Source organism: Schistocerca americana, chromosome 9 (assembly GCF_021461395.2).
Source record: "Schistocerca americana isolate TAMUIC-IGC-003095 chromosome 9, iqSchAmer2.1, whole genome shotgun sequence".
In the NCBI taxonomy this organism is placed as follows: Eukaryota; Metazoa; Arthropoda; class Insecta; order Orthoptera; family Acrididae; genus Schistocerca; species Schistocerca americana.
The window spans coordinates 472,624-490,331 of NC_060127.1; the positions used below are offsets into that span (position 1 = coordinate 472,624).

General features: G+C 43.2%; 2 protein-coding genes across 3 annotated transcripts in view; one reads left to right on the plus strand and one right to left on the minus strand.

The window, feature by feature from the left end:
* LOC124550868 (serine/threonine/tyrosine-interacting protein-like) overlaps positions 1 to 13,003 on the minus strand; it is a 78,878-nt gene extending 65,875 nt beyond the window's left edge. The window contains exon 1 of the mRNA XM_047125615.1: positions 12,854 to 13,003. Within this exon, the coding sequence (XP_046981571.1) occupies positions 12,854 to 12,889 (36 nt within the window). The 5' untranslated portion in view covers positions 12,890 to 13,003. The remainder of the gene's footprint in view (positions 1 to 12,853) is intronic.
* Positions 13,004 to 13,162: 159 nt separating this feature from the next.
* Positions 13,163 to 17,708, plus strand: part of LOC124550867 (ubiquitin carboxyl-terminal hydrolase calypso) — a 193,088-nt gene continuing 188,542 nt past the window's right edge. The window contains exons 1-2 of one of the 2 annotated variants that reach the window (XM_047125613.1): positions 13,163 to 13,384; positions 13,699 to 13,913. In XM_047125613.1, the coding sequence (XP_046981569.1) occupies positions 13,327 to 13,384; positions 13,699 to 13,913 (273 nt within the window). In that variant the 5' untranslated portion in view covers positions 13,163 to 13,326. The remainder of the gene's footprint in view (positions 13,385 to 13,698; positions 13,914 to 17,708) is intronic. The other variant, XM_047125614.1, reaches the window with a different exon arrangement.

Consider the following 17,708-nt stretch of genomic DNA (forward strand, 5'->3'; position numbering starts at 1 on the left):
GTAGGTGACCAAGAAGATGAAGGAGATCAGCTCGTGCCATTGGTGTGGACGATGGAATGTATAGAGCACAAAGAGAAAAGGTATATCCAGAAAGGGAAAGACGGACAGCAACAGCTTGGAAGGAAGTGTTTAAGGGGATTGGGTGATAATGGAGAGTATCATGGAGAAGAATCTTGAGTACTCCATGTGCTGGAGTGCCTTCAACAGAGGGGAGATCAAATCCGACAGACTGAAAATTTGGGAGAACAAAGCGGTCATGGGGACACAGCTTTGTTTCCTGAAGACAGAAGATGACTGGCGAGTAGGATCATAAGAGGATCGACAATACATCCCGATTGGCTCGAAGGCCGCAGATATTCCAGTGGATAATGGACATAGGGTGAACCGAAAATGGAGGAATGTGACCAAGGTTGCCGTCAACTCAGCGACTGCTCAGAGCTTGCGACCGACAGCATGGAATGGCATTCAGCCGAAGGCAGAAGATCCTGATCCATAGGTTGTTCAGGAGCAGCTCCTGCCACCAGCGGATCGGCCGGTTGATCGGCCGCCAGCAGTGCGCCTCGGCGACACAGAAGACGGCCGAGGGCGATTTCCGCCAGGTGGTGCTATAGATGGGACACGCCTTGGCGGAGGAGATGAACAGGGTTTCTTAGTAGCCTTCTTGGAAATATGATGTTTAGATGAAGGAGGAAACGATGGTTGTGAAGTTGGGGTACGTAAAAAATCTTCACGAGTATGCTCTTTTTTCGAAGTCTTGGTGTCTGACTTTTGGGCTCGAGATTTAGCAGAACCCGATGGAGGGTGAGCCATAGAGTGGGCAGGCGAAAGTGGGGAAGTTGAACGGGGGATCTTTGCGCTGGCCAATCTGACGACCGTGGCACTAAAGGTAAGGTCGCAAGTCTGCGTGGCCGCCTCCTTTGTTGGCCGAGGAGAGGCAAGGACTGTGCTGCATTTTCCTGTCTGAGGCACGGTGGGCTGTCGACTGGCGAATAATTTTCGAGCAGCAAAGGTCGACACCTTTTCCTTCACTCTGATTTCCTGAATGAGCTTTTCGTCTTTAAAAATGGGGCAATCTCGAGAGGAAGCAGCGTGGTCACCCATACAGTTGATGCAACGAGGGGATGAAGGTGGACGAGCACCCTCACGGGCATCCTTGCCACACGTAACACATTTGGCCGGATTGGAACAGGACTGGCTGGTGTGATTGAACCACTGACACAGATAGCAACGCGTAGGGTTTGGGATGTGAGGGCGAACAGAAATTATCTCATAGCCTGCTTTGATTTTCGATGGGAGTTGAACTTTGTCAAATGTCAAGAAGACAGTACGGGTTGGAATGATGTTCGTGTCAACCCTTTTCATGACTCTACGAAGTGCCGTTACGCTCTGGTCAGACAGGTAGTGTTGAATTTCCTCGTTGGACAATCCGTCGAGGGAGTGTGTATAAACGACCCCACGTGACAACTTTAAAGTACGGTGCAGTTCCACCCGGACACGGAAGGTGTGTAGCAGTGAGGTACGCAGCAATTTTTGTGCCTGGAGGGCACTGACTGTTTCTAACAACAGGGTGCCATTCCGTAATCTGGAACAAGACTTTACAGGACCTGCAATTGCGTCGACACCTTTCTGAATAATGAAAGGGTTGACCGTGGAGAAGTCGTGACCTTCGTCAGACCGAGAAACAACAAGGAACTGTGGCAACGATGGAAGAACTGACTGTGGCTGAGACTCAGTGAACTTACGTTTGTGAGAAGACATAGTGGAAGGTGAGGAAACCATTGCGGAAGAATCCCCCATGATTACCGGCGTCTCCAATGGCACGCTCCTCCCTTGTGGGGGCCCTCTCTGAGGGCACTCCCGCCTTGGGTGATTGTTCACACCTGAGGTCACACATCCCGACAAACGGACGGAGGGACCAATCGGCACTTTCGGAAGGTATCACCTCGGGTAATCACCCCTCCCTGGGCCTGGCCGTTACCAGGGGGTACGTACATGTCCTACCTGTCTACCCGGGGCGGGGAATTACGCGTTACCCCGTCACCAGCTACACACAAAAATGCGTGGGTCGGCCTTCAGACACACACAGGGAGGAAGAAAGAGAAAGGGAAAGGAAAGAGGAGAGGTCTCAAATGCCGCAGCGGAGAAAAGGGTAAAGAGAAGAGGTAAGGAAAAGAGAAGGACAAAGGAAGGATGAAGACATACAAGCAAGGAAGGAAGGCGAAGAATGCGGTACATTTACGAGCGTCCGTCTCCGGACGTAGGTACAAACCATACTCCCAGAGGGAGAGAAAGGGAAGGAAAGAGCCAGAGGTGAGGGGGGGGGGGGGGGGGGGGGGGGGCGAAGATGGTGGGTGGGGAAGGATGCGGAAAGGGAAGGTATGCAGCCCGGAAAGGAAGGAAGGCCACATTAGCTTGGGGTCCCATGCTCGCTACACACGTATCCACAAAAGAGTTGTGGACCCCCTGGGGGCCGGTGGGGGGGGGGGGGGGGGGGGGGGCACAAGGGCTCTGTAGAGCTGGAGCAGCGTACAGCAATCTGCACCCCAATTGGTGTTGCTCAAGCAATGAAGGGCATTGAGGTGCTGCCAGCACTATTGCTTAAGCTGATGAAGATGAGGGAGCCAAGTCAATCGAGTGTCAAAAACCAGTCCTAGGAATTGATATGTCTCCACTGCAGTGAGTGGATCGTCATTATGATAAAGTGTGGGTTCCAGATGAACAATATGACGCTGACAGAAGTGCACGACACACGACTTTGTGGCTGAAAACTGGAAGCCGTGGGCTAGAGCCCATGACTGCATCTTGTGGATGGCTCCCTGGAGGTGCCGCACAGCAACAACAGTACTGGAGCAGCAGTACGAAATGCAGAAGTTGTCTGTATACAGAGAAGGTGAGATGGAGGGCTCGACAGCCACTGCTAGACCGTTAAAAAAATAGACACTGAATCCAGAGCCCTGTGGGGTTCCATTCTCCTGAATATGGATGGATCTGTGGGAGTCACCAACTTGGACACGGAAAGTACAAAGGGACAGGAAGTTCTGGATAAAAATCGCGAGTGGTCCCCAGAGACCCCACTCATACAATGTGACAAGGATATGACGTCGCCAAGTCGTGTCTTATGCGTTACTAAGTCAATAAAGGCTGCAATCCAGTGTTGCCGTCCGGAAAAGGATTTTCGGATGGCAGATTCGATGGACATAAGATTATCAGTGGTAGAGCGACACTGGCGAAAGCAGCCCTGATATGGATCCAGCAAGCCACGTGACTCGAGGACCCAACCCAACCGCTGACATACCATACATTCCAGCAGCTTACAAACAACATTGGTGAGGCTGATGGGCCGATAGCTATCCACATCAAGCAGGTTTTTACCGGGTCTGAGCACCGGGATGATGGTGCTCTTCCATCATTGTGATGGAAAGACGCCATCGCACCAGATCCGGTTGAAGATGACGAGAACATGTCGGTTGTAGTCAGATGAGAGATGTTTAATCATCTGGCTGTGGATGTGATCAGGCCCAGGAGCTGTGTCGGTGCAATGTCCAAGGGCACTGAGGACCTCCCACTCTGTAAATGGGGCGTTATAGGATTCACTGCAGCATGTAATGAATGAGGAATGAGAGGACGTTCCCTTCCAGCTGCACTGCTGTTTGAGTGTGCGAAAGGCTGGGGGATGATTCTCCAATGCAGAGGCTCGAGCAAAGTGCTCAGGAATCGCGTTTGTGTCTGTACATAACTCGCCATTTATGGTAACACCAGGGACAGCTGTTGGTGCCTGGTACCCGAAAAGACGTTTTATCTTTACCCAGACTTGGGAAGGTGACATGTGGCACCCGATGGTGGACACGTATCTCTCCCAACACTCCTTCCTCCATTGTTAGATAAGGTAGCGAACACAGGCATGGAGCCGTTTTTAAAGCTATGAGGTGCTCCAGGGAAGGGTGCCACTTGTGGCGCTGTAGAGCTCGCCAATGCTCCTTAATTGCTTCAGCGACTTCCAGTGTCCACCAAGTGACTGCCTTACGCCTCAGGCATCCTAAAGAGTGAGGAATCGCGTTTTCTGCCGCAGAAACAATTGTGCTAGTCACCTGCACAACCATTACATCGATGTTACCGTGTGGGGAGATTCAGCGGTGACTGCAGAGGTGAAAGTTCCCCAGTCCACCTTGTTGAAAGCCCATCTGGGCAGGCGTCCGTGTGCCTGACGCTGGGGCAGTGACAGGAAGATGGAGAAGCGGTCACTACCACACAGGTCATCATGTGCTCTCCAGTGAATAGATGGGAGAAGTACTGGACTGCAAATTGATATATCAATGGCTGAGTACCTACCACGAGCCCCACTGAAATGTGTGGCGGCCCCAGTATTTAAGAGGCAGCCACAGAGCAGGTCCCGGATTCACAAAGATACCGTGCACCAGTGGAGCCAATTACGGCGGAAGGTATAAACAAAAGTGAGGAAACACCGGTAGGTCAGGGAGACGAACAACAGGAAATAACTGATGCACAGATGGCAAAAATTTTGCTAGAATTCCATGACGCACCCATAGGTGGTCATCAAGGGATCATGATAACCTACGATTGTATACGAAAATACCGAACGTGGCCCGGTGTGAAGGAGGACATTGAGGACTATATTACAAAATGCCCCAGTTGTCAGAAAAACAAAACACAGAATAAGACAAAAATGCCTTTGGTTATAACACCAATGCCGCAAGGCATATTTGATCGGTGTGATATTGTCATTGTCGGCCCATTAACAGTAACCAAGAAAAACAACAGGTATATACTGACATTTCAAGAGGTGCTAACGAAGTTCATTGTGGCCGAACCCACAGAAAAACAGGACACAGACACTGTGGCTCGCGTACTAGTGGAAAAAATAATTTTGACGTTTGGAATGCCTTTGGTAATACTCAGTGATAATGGCAACAACTTCTTGAGTGTCACACTAAAAAGAGTGTGCAAAATGTCAAGGATAGACAGAGTACAAACTTCTTGTTACCATCTGCAGTCGAAAGGCTCATTGGAGAGGTCGCACCGCACCATAACAGAATTCCTAAGACACTATATCAACAGACAGCAGACAGACTGGGATGACTGGCTTCAATTTGCTGTCTTCGTCTTCAATACTACACCTCATAGTGCAACAAAAGTGCAATGAGTTGTTTTTTGGTAGAGAATGCAACATACCTGGAACATTGCAAAGAGATCCCACAGGTGTTACACATAACCACGATGATTATGTTCTCGATTTAAAAGAGAAAATGAGGCAAATGCACCAGTGTTCAAGGGATCATAACAAACAGTGTAAACAGAAAAATAAGGACTACTATGGTAGAACGAAGAACCCTAAGGACTTCATAACAGGTGATCAGGTTCTGTTGTACGATGAAAGTGCCAGAAGAGGTAGAAGTCGTAAGCTAGACACCCAGTGGCATGGTCCTTTCACTGTAGTAAGGACAAAAGGACCGAATGTAGCTATCCGTTTAAGAAGAAACAAATTTTTAACAGTACATGCCAACAGATTAAAGGAATTCTACTAAGACTGGATTGTCTTGAAATTACAGATGAGGAAACTGATGAGAGTGTTGTACCTGGTGAGCTGTGTACACCCTCAGACACTGTCAAGATTTTAATGTGGAAAAGTTTCCTTCGTCCCCAGGCTTGTATTATGACAGCAATGGCAAGGTACCGATCTACAGTGTGACATGGAAAATCGTAAGTTATATTCATTTACGACAACTCCAAGCTAAAGCTGAGGAAACGAGAGATTTGCACATTTATCTGTAAGTTATTGTAAACAGAAATTTACCAGTCTAGGAATTGGTGATCGGGAATGCACAGCAGTGGAACAGACTTTAAAATGGCACGTTCGAAAGATACGAACTGCACAACGTCTAATTGGGCAATTAACAAGGCCTGAGACATGTAGATAAAGAGGTATCTTGAATTTTGTGGGAGAAATCAGTAAAATTCTGTTTGGAACCTTATACGAACAGGATGCCTCGTTTTCCAAATCAAAGATTGATTGTTGCCAGCATTCTCAAAAAATTTAGAAAAAGTAATGTACAGTGGGCTTTATAACCATCTTATCTCAAATAACATACTGTCAGAGTCACAGTTTGGATTTCTAAAGGGTTCTGATCTTGAGAAGGCTATCTACACTTAGAGTGAAAATGTGCTTAATTCATTAGACAAAAAATTGCAGACAACTGATATATTTTGCGATCTGTCAAAGGCATTTGACTGTGTAAATCACAATATCCTTTTAAATAAATTAGAACATTATAGTGTAACAGGAAATGCTGCAAAATGGTTCAAGTCTTATATCTCTGGCAGGAAACACAGGGTGTTATTAGGAAAGAGACATGTATCAAGCTATCAGGCATCATCCAACTGGGAACTAATTACATGTGGGGTTCCACAAGGTTCCATTTTGGGGCCCTTACTTTTTCTTGTGTATATCAATGACGTTTCATCAGTAACATTACCAGATGCCAAGTTTGTTTTGTTTGCCTGTGATACAAACATTGCAGTAAATAGCAAATCAAGTGTAGTCTTAGAAAGATCAGCTAATAAAATATTTGCGGACATTAATCACTGGTTCCTAGCCAATTCTTTGTCGCTAAATGTTGAAAAAACACACTACATGCAGTTCAGAACATGTAAGGGGTGTCCCGTGAGTATATGTCTGACATACGATGACAAGAAGATAGAAGAAATGGACAGTGTTAAATTCTTGGGATTACAGCTTGATAATAAATTCAACTGGGAGGAGCACACAACAGAATTGCTGAAGCGTCTTAACAAATCTCTATTTGCAATGCGAATTGTGTCAGATATAGGGGATATAAAAATGAAAAAACTGGCATACTATGCTTACTTTCATTCCACAATGTCATATGAGATTATTTTTTGGGGTGATTCATCAAGCCAAGCTAAAGTTTTCCGGGCACAAAAACGTGCAGTAAGAGTTATATGTGGTGTGAACTCGAGAACATCCTGCAGAAGCCTGTTTAGGGAGCTAGGGATACTAACTACTACTACTACTCAATATATTTATTCCTTAATGAAATTTGTAATTAAAAATATATCACTTTTTCAAACCAACAGCTCAATTCATGGAATCAATACTAGAAATAATAATAATCTTCATTAGGATTTAAAGTCACTTAGTCTTGTACAAAAAGGTGTGCATTATTCAGGAACGCACGTTTTCAATAACTTGCCAGCAGCTATAAAAAGCTTAACAACCAATGAAATTCAGTTTAAGAGAAGCCTAAAGGATTTATTGGTGGCCAACTCCTTCTACTCCATTGATGAATTTCTCAGTAAAACCAACTGTATGTGTGTGTGTGTGTGTGTGTGTGTGTGTGTGTGTATGTATGTATGTGTGTGTGTGTGTGTGTGTGTATAAGTACAATCTAACTTCTGCACAATTTCAGTACAGTAATGCGTTCATTGTAAATAAGTATTATAGTAGTTGTAGTACATGTTTATTACCTTATAAATAAATAAATAAATACATAAACTTTATTTTAAATTCAGTGCATTGGTATTTGTAAAATGTTTCTTTCATATAGTGTTCATAAAAAATGACGATCATTCCACTTAGGACCTGTGGAATGATACATTAGCTTATTTGTTTTAGTTGTAAATATTTGTCATGTATTATTGTTTTTCTGACATGTTCTACATCCTGGAGAACCTCCTCACTATGGATCAATTGGAATGAAAGTAAATCTAATCTAATTTAATTGAAAGCAAACAGAGGCAGTTACTTAAGCTGACAAAAGAGCAAGTTACCGTAGTCAAAACCACTTTGACAGGTTTCAGTCACACATTATCTAGCCTTGCACGTAATGAAGAAATTAATGTCAAGAACATGGGGAAACTTCATAGATACATGAATAAATATAATAGCACAGATCAAAAAGTACAACACTTAGCTGGTCTTACTACTGCCAATGAACAACTGATACAGTTGGTATCAATATTTATGGAATTAGAACGGGAATACGAGTTGTTAATTGCTGCAACTGTAAACGCACAAAGAGGAATACGGAACCTCATATAATTAATCCAGTTCAAACAGTTAAATACTCACAATTAATTCAGGGTGACATCAACGATAAAAGAAGTTCCCAATTGCACTCACAGAACAGAATGAGTACCAGCTGCTACGCATAACAGATGTTGATGCTTCCTTGTCAGGCAATATACTACGTTATGTACTAAATGTTCCATTAGTGGAAAATGAGTTGTTCAGTTTATACAAAGTGTTACCTTTACCATCAGAAGTTGATGGAAATCAGAATTTACTCATGTACATGCAGCCTGAGAAAGATTATTTGTTAACTGACGAAGCTAAGTAGCACTATGTCAAACCGAGTAGTGAACAACTATTGTGTAAAGAAATAAAACATATTCGAAAAATTTGTAAACAAAAGTTTGTTTAAATGTCTACGCACGATCACGAATCGTGTGAAGCTAGAATGTTGCAACTCATAATGGAAATTCCTAGCAATTGCATTAAAAAGTTTGTGAAATTGAATGATAGTATATGGACTCCCTTGAGTCAGGATCAATGGTTGTTCGTTGTCCCAAAAGAGGAAGGGTTGACAGTTTAGTGTAACGATAACAAGCCCACAGACGTACTAGTAAAAGGTACAGAAAACTGACCTTTTATGGCAGCTGCAAGGGATACGAAACAAGTGTTCATACAGTCTGAACAAATCATAAGAACTAACATGATTAGTGACGATATAGTGCCCGCTCTAAACATGCAGATTGATTGTTGTATAATTAACAAAGAACAAAGAAACATATCGGAGCCCAAGTTAGACATGCCATTAGAGCATGTAGTACAACATTTGAACAACCTCAAGGTTGCTTGCCTAAATTAGCCGAAATAGAGGAAGAGATAGCATTCCAAGAACAGCACAGTTTCACTCACTCACACTCACAGTTTCTCTGAAATCTCATGATATCACTACTCGTTCTGGTCTTACCTAGGAGTTGTAATACTGATTATTTTGTTTATATGTTGTTTCTACCGATATTGCAAATGTTTCCGAGATTGTTTCAAATACGTGTGGAGAGGCATTGCAGATGATTGTTGTGGTCGAATGTGTGTGCAAACAACAATAGTAAATACATGCGAATGGTCAGAAATGGCACGCATCCGGAGTAGACGACCCCTCTGAAACAGCGGTCGGAGTATTGACAAGCGAAATGAGGACTCTGCTACTTCAGCATGCAATGAAGAAAGTATTCCACTACCGATGCCAGTTCCGCATAGGGATCAAAGACAAAACAAGACACTGCAGAAAACCCCCTTAGTACATGTTGTTGTAGTTGTTGTGGTCTTCAGTCCTGAGACTGGTTTGATGCAGCACTCCATGCTACTCTATCCTGTGCAAGCTTCTTCATCTCCCAGTACCTACTACAACCTACATCCTTCTGAATCTGTTTAGTGTATTCATCTCTTGGTCTCCCTCTACAATTTTTACCCTCCACGCTGCCCTCCAATACTAAATTGGTAATCCCTTGATGCCTCAGAACATGTCCTTCCAACCGATCCCTTCTAGTTAAGTTGTGCCACAAACTTCTTCTCCCCAATCCTATTCAGTTCCTCCTCATTAGTTATATGATCTACCCATCTAATCTTCAGCATTCTTCTGTAGCACCACATTTCGAAAGCTTCTATTCTCTTCTTGTCTAAACTATTTATCGTCCATGTTTCACTTCCATACATGGCTACACTCTGTACAAATACTTTCAGAAACGACTTCCTGACACTTAAATCAATCCTCGATGTTAACAAATTTCTCTTCTTCAGAAACGCTTTCCTTGCCATTGCCAGTCTACATTTTATATCCTCTCTACTTCGACCATCATCAGTTATTTTGCTCCACAAATAGCAAAACACCTTTACTACTTTAAGTGTCTCATTTCCTAATCTAATACCCTCAGAATCACCCGACTTAATTTGACTACATTCCATTATCATCGTTTTGCTTTTGTTGATGTTCATCTTATACCCTCCTTTCATGACACTGTCCATTCCATTCAACTGCTCTTCCAAGTCCTCTGCTGTCTCTGACAGAATTACAACGTCATCGGCGAACCTCAAAGTTTTTATTTCTTCTCCATGGATTTTAATACCTACTGTGAACTTTTCTTTTGTTTCCTTCACTGCTTGCCCAATATACAGATTGAATAACATGGGGGATAGGCTACAACCCTGTCTCACTCCCTTCCCAACCAATGCTTCCCTTTCGTGTCCCTCGACTATTATAACTGCCATCTGGTTTCTGTACAAATTGTAAATAGCCTTTTGGTCCCGGTACTTTACCCCTTCCACCTTCAGAATTTGAAAGAGTATTCCAGTCAACATTGTCAAAAGCTTTCTCTAAGTCTACAAATGCTAGAAATGTAGGTTTGCCTTTCCTTAATCTAGCTTCTAAGATAAGTCGTAGGATCAGTATTGCCTCACGTGTTCCAACATTTCTACGGAATCCAATCTGATCTTCCCCGAGGTCGGCTTCTATCAGTTTTTCCATTTGTCTGTAAAGAATTCACGTTAGTATTTTACAGCCGTGGCTTATTAAACTGATAGTTCGGTAATTTTCACATCTGTTAACACCTGCTTTCTTTGGGATTGGAATTATTATATTCTTCTTGAAGTCTGAGGGTATTTCGCCTGTCTCATACATCTTGCTCATCAGATGGTAGACTTTTGTCAGGACTGGCTCTCCCAAGGCCGTCAGTAGTTCTAATGGAATGTTGTCTACTCCCAGGGCCTTATTTCAACAGTCTTTACCATTTCCGTTAGCCGCCCGAAACCAGACAGAATCTGCTCCGATCCAAAGCGACACACGTCATTGGTACCGACATGAGCCACCTCCTGCAGTTGGCTGCACCCTGTACTCTTCATGGGATCTGGAAGCACCCTTTCCACACCCGGAATGACTCCCCCCGGAATGCTCACGGAGTGCACACTGGCTTCCTTTCCCTACTGGACATTGCGGTAATTGCACCATGAATCGAATCCAGGAGGGCAAAGGTGGTGCATTGGTTTTTCCATCAGTAGACAGTCTGTAGAAGAAGGTAGCCCATACTGCCTGCTTCATTTTCAATGAATCCTCAGTATTATTTCTGATGGCCATCCCATAATACTGCTGCAGTTCATCAATCATTTTGTCTGTCAGCCTGCCTCTTATGGTTTTACCACCAGAAAGTGAATTTGCAGCTGAGTTAACCCCTCTTCCAACTATAATCTACCGTAGATCCCTTGAACAAACAACTGTGCCCAGTTCTTGAAAAAAGGCATAGTAGAAAGAATAGTAGAAATGATACACAAAATTACAGTCCAATATACTTGACACTGATTCGTTGTAGGATCTTAGTACATATTCTGAGCTCAAACACAATGAGGTGTCTAACGTCAAAGATAACCAGCATGCATTTTAAAAACATCGATCATGTGAAAGCGAGCTCTCACTTTCCTCACATAACCTAGTGAAAGATATGAATCAAGGCAACCAGATAGACGCAGTATTTCTCGATTTCCGAAAAGCATTTGACTCACAGTAAGTATCACACTTATTGTCAAAAGTATGATCATATGAGGTATCAAGTGAAATTTGTAACTGAATTGAGGATTCTTTGGTAGAGAGGAAAAAGGATGTTATCTCAGATGGAGAGTCATCGTCTAATGTAGAAGAAACTTTGGGTGTGCTGCAGGGAAATGTGTTGGGAAGCTTGCTCTTCATGTTGTATGTTAATGACCTTGCAGTCAATATTAATAGTAAAATCAGGATTTTAGTAGATGACACAATTATCTAGAATGAAGTATTATCTTTGAGAAGCTGCAGAAAGTTGCAATCAGATCTTGATAAGTTTTTGACACTTTGCAGAGACCAGCATCTTGTTCTAAATATTCAGAAATTTACAACTTTGCACGTCACAAAATGGAAAAAAAATGTAGTATCCTACGACTATAATGACAATGAGTCACTGTTGGAATCAGTTAACTCTTACAAATACCTGGGTGTAACACTAAGTTGGGATATGAAATGAAATAAAGGTTCAGTTGTGGGTAAAGCAGTTGGTATACTTTGGTATATTGGTAGAAAACGGGGAGAGTGCAATCAGTCTACAAAAGAGATTGCTTACAAATCACTTGTGAAACCAGTTCTAGAATATTGCTGAAGTGTTTGGGACGTGTATCACAGAGGGCTAACAGAATATATTGAAGATATGCGGAGAACGGCAGCACAGATGGTCACTGTTTGTTTAATCTGTGGGTGACTATCACAGAGATATTTAAGGGAGTAAACTGGCACTCTCTTGAAGACAGATGTAAACTATTCTGAGAAAATCTCTTAAAGTTTCTAGAACCGGTTTTAACTGATAACTCTAGGAATATACTACAGCCCCCTACAGTGGTATTCAATCGATCATTCTTCTCGCGCGCCATACGTAAATGGAACAAGGAGAAACTCTAATAACTGGTATAATGGGACGTATCCTCTGCCACTCCCCTCACTATGGTTTGCTGAGTACAGATGTTGATGTAAGAAAGGGGGGGGGGGGGCCGTGTTCCAATGTCACATTCTATTACAATACGGAACAGACGGCTGGACTGCATAAACAGCAACTCTATTACAGCTTAAATTTAAACATTACACATTTTCATTCTGTTTTGTGTTCTTGTCACTAATGTTTGTGTTGTATAAACAAACTTTGCGCAACTTTACAGCATGTTCGGTTCATAAACAAAAGGGAAATCTGTTTCAATTATGGCTGTTCTAAACGGAAATTTTTCAAGCAATATTTACGTACGTACCCATTCTTCGATAATCGGCTGATTCCCAACGTCCATCGTTCCCTCACATTAAGCAACAAGCCACGAAAGTCAAATTCTTAATTTAATACATACGTTACACATATTTCCCATTAGAATTATCTGGACTCAGAGATACAACTCTGCAAAGATAATCGTAGTGGCAATTAACCGTTAAGTCCCCCAAAAAAATTTCAGGGAAGCCAGACGATAATTAATAATAACAATTCGTTTTAAATGTAGCACAAATTCGTAAAACAAAACTGTACAACAAAGCCATAATACAATTTTTTAAAATATATGCGCAATATGACGCAGTTGTATGTTGGGCATTGTTGGCTAATCTTTGCTGATACGTAGAACGCGTAGGAGACGTTCAAAGGATGAAAAATATGTATTTTAACCCAGTTTATTATTGTAAGAGAATTAAAATAAAATGGAAGTAATGTAAAACGACGTGTGTTAACTTGACAAGGATGCCAGTAGATATAAACAGATTGACTGAAGGGTGGCTGGAACTGGAAAGTGACCCCGGTAAGGTTGTGTTTACGTTGTCAAATGTTTACTATTACGAGCGTTCTGTGTGTTGCTGTCGGTTTGTTTAGCTTCTGAATATGTAATCAGGTGAATGACAGGACCTAGATGTTGTGTTAATCGTTCCTGTCATCAAACGTAAAGTTTTCTAGCTTTATGAATAAGTGTATTTACGTCCATAACATTCTATTTTGTTGGTAATGCCAATTTTCCCCCAGACCCATTCAGACTTATGGTTTAGTTTGGCAAACACAGTCATAATTGTCGTAATTAGTGTGTTGTTAACAATTTCTTTTATTGTTTTATCTTCACAGGATTGTTTACACTACTTTTGGAAGACTTTGGAGTAAAAGGAGTACAAGTTGAGGAGATTTATGATTTGCAGAAGTCGCTCGAAGGCCCTGTATATGGTTTTATATTTTTGTTTCGATGGATTGAAGAACGTCGTTCACGGAGAAAAATTGTTGATGAGATAGACAGCTTTGTCAAGGATGAAGAAGTTGTCAACAACATATTCTTTGCACAACAGGTATGTTAGTATGATTCATTATAAGCAATCACACACAACTTGTGCTTTTGGCTGCCTGCAACCGTTAGGCCTATTGTAGTATTTAGTTTTCTTCCATCACATCACCAATTGAAGACGACATATTTTTTGTTTTTGTGGATTATTTGTAATATTTTAGCTTTTATCACAGGTTGCCCCCTTTCTTTGGTCGGTCTCATGAACTTCTTCAAATAACATATGTAAATTTGACACAGTTTGTAGGTATAAGTTTTTCTTTAGCCAATATCTGATGATATGGTATGTTCACTGGTTAGGCTTTAAGAAAGATGATGAATGGTATGTTTAACTATAATGCGATTTGCCTTACTCCCCAAAAAGTCTACAGTTATATCTGTACATCTTCAGCTTTGTGCATAATCTGAAAACCACTGTGAAGTGCAGGAAATAAGTTACTTAGCATCATTACACATACTAGGGTTTCTTTTCCCAGTCCAGTATCATTGGGAGTGCATGAAGAATTACTGCTTAAATTCCTCTGCACCTACTAATCTATTCATCATGGTCCTTACTATTAAATGGAAAAAAGATTGAGCTTTTCATTTGATGGTCGTACTGGTACAGACTGCACTTGGACCTGGTACATGATTGAGGACTCTAGTTTTCCATTGCACTTATGGCACTCTCTACACCTTTTCTTTGATAAATGCATGGCCCCATTGCTTACTTCAACCTTCCACCACTTTTCCTAATTTTTCGGAAATGTAGATCATGCAGGGAAGCTCCCTCAGTGCGGTATACGTTCCACCTTTGTGTCTCACCTTAGCACCCTTTCTTTCCAGTAGAGAAGTACGCTGAAAACCCAGCATGGTAGACATCCTGTTGTGGAGAGGCCCGTCATGATTTTCCATCATGACCTCCTCTTGCAGTCTGACAGTGAGCTTTGTGCCAGCTTGGAGTGTCGGGGTGTGCACTTTGTCATGTCCGTAGGGGGCCAAAAGACAGTAGGGTTGCTGTCAGGCCTTCATCTTGGCCTCTGAGGGCAATTTTTTGGCTAAAAAAAGTCAAGGTGATTGTATATCACTGTGACGAGAAACAGTGTGTTTCCCCCCATGTGGCACATCAGATGTGTGAAATTCAGGCATGTCTTTATGTTGCAGTACCAGCCTATAATATACTGATTGTGAACAATTATTGCAAGTGAATCTTCCTTGCACCAAATATGCTGGGTTGTTGGGTGGAGCTTGCACATATGTCCTGGTAGCAGCACATAATGTACCTCCTTGGTTGCTTCACACCTTCACAGTGTACCGACAGCATGATTCTCCGGTGGAACTGTAGTGGTTTTTTCCATCTCCTGGTTGAGTTACATCATGAACATATTATCTGCATTGATTTCTCATCTCTCCCATATCTCCTAATCTTGGGTGACTTCAATGCCTATTATCCTATATGGGTGGAACCTCAATCGCTGGCCATGGTAAAAACATTTAAAACTTACTGGCAGATCTCTACCTCTGTCTCTTGAATACTGGTGCCCCCTACACTTTAGTGTGGCACATCGAACTTTATCGGCCATTAATCTTTCTATTTGCAGCTCTGGTCTTCTTCCATCCATCCACAAGAAAGTCCATGATGACCTGTGTGGTAGTGACTACTTCCCGATCTTCCTGTCCCTCCCTCAGTGTCGCTCTCCTAGCCCTAGGTGGGCTCTTAACATTGCCGATTTTGGATCCTTTCATCACCACTGTCAGTCTTAACTGCCTGCTACGTGGAGGTATTGATGCGGCTGTTCAGAGTGCAACTGCAGCCGACTTAGTGGTTCCCTGTTGTTCGGGATTCTGCCCCCCCCCCCCCCCCTTTCCTCAGTAGATAATACCTTGGCGGACCTCAATAACCACCAAGGCCTTAGAGATCACAGGCGGGCTCTTCAATGCCATACTGAGTAAAGTAGCGCAGTGGTTAGCAGACTGAACTTGCATCCAGGAAGATGACAGTTCAAACCCGCAACTATCCAGCCTTTCTTCCCCATCCTTGACACAAACAGAGCTTGTGCTCCGCCTGTAATGACCTTTATGTCAACAGGACATTGAACCCAATATTCCTTCCTCCCAAAGCTGTAAGTGGCATCTGCCGATGGAGCACCTCATTGCCTTTAAACAGCTTTGTGCTCTGGTCTGACACTTAATAAAAGAATGGAAGCAATAATGCTGGGAACAGTACATGCATTGTGCTCCAGCCTCTGCACCTGAGAATTATCGACCTTTCGTACCTGTGCTCAAACAGTGGATGGAGCAAATCCACTTATGTCTCACCACACAGCACTTGGAGCTCTGTAATGCTCCATTCAGTGAGTGGGAATTATTCATAGCCCTTTGATCTGATCCAGCCCCAGGGCCACACCGCATCAACAACCAAATGCTCAAACACTTATCGATGGATTGTCAATCTCACCTCCTTACCATCTTCAAAACCGTAGCTGGGGCAAGGGTGAATTCTCATCTCAGTGGCGAGATAACATCATCGTTCTGGTGCTGAAACCGGGTAAGCATCCCGTAGAGGTGGATAGCTGTTGCCCAATTAGTTTCACCGAAGTTCTCTGTAAGTTGCTCAAGCGTTTGGTGAGCCATCGGCTCTGTTGGCTCCTTGATTCTTGGGGTGTTCTGGCCCCCTCCCAGGGCAGTTTTTGCCAAGACTGTTTCTCTGCTGATAATTTGATTTGGTTGGAGTCTGGTATCTGGACAGCTTTTGACTAGATGTTAGTACCTTATTGCATACTTCTTTGACCTTCGGTCTTCGGGTATCGGCTTCTGATTTTGGTCCAGAAGTTCTTATCGCATGGTACTTTCTTGATCAAGTTAAGTCTGTGCTTTCGAGAGTACATTCACCACGCTCCCCCCGTATGCAAGAGAATGGGGTCGTGCAGGGCTCCGTTTTGAGCCTCCCTTTCTTTTTAGTGGTTATCAGCAATCTTAACATCATCTGTGGGGTCTTCGGTATCCTGCTCTTGGTATGCCAACAATTTTTGTTTTTAATGCTGCTTCTCTAGTGTGGGTTTTGCTGAACACTACACCGTTTGAAAGATGCAGTCATGGGCCCCCATCTGTGGCTTTCAGTTTTCAGCTGCCAAGTGGCATGCACTGTTGACCTCTTACTGTTGACCTCTTGCTATTTGTCCACAACCAGTCCTTTACCTTGACAACAAATTACTAGTAATTAATGTGGTGGGCCCTTATCGTGTTTGCGAGTGGTCTTCGATGTCTAGTTGACGTGGCTTCCCCACCTTTGCCGACTTAAGCAAATGTTGCCGACTTAAGCAAATGTTGCCGACTTAAGCAAATGTTGCCGACTTAAGCAAATGTTGCCGACTTAAGCAAATGTTGCCGACTTAAGCAAATGTGCTCACTTAATACACTTCTGTGCCTCAGTAACACCAGCTGGGGTGCACACCGCACTACACTTCTTCAATTTTACAGAGCCCTGATCCTGCCCTGCCTTCATTGTGGGACTCTGGCAAGTGGTTTGGCATCACCCTCACCATTGCAATCACTGGATCTGATACACCACTCTTGGGTCCGAGTTGCAACAGGAGCCTTTCAAAAGAGCCCTGTGGACAGCCTACTCACAAGGCTCAAGTTCCTCCACTACAGATTGTGTGCTGACAACTACTATGCAGTTATGCTCCACACATTCACAGCTCCCCTAACCATCTAATCTACTGTGTTCGTTTTGCTAATAGGGATATCCACCTATCACAACAAAGACCCAGAACTGGGGGTCACAACGAAGTTGACTCCAATGTCTCTGGTCCGAATTTCA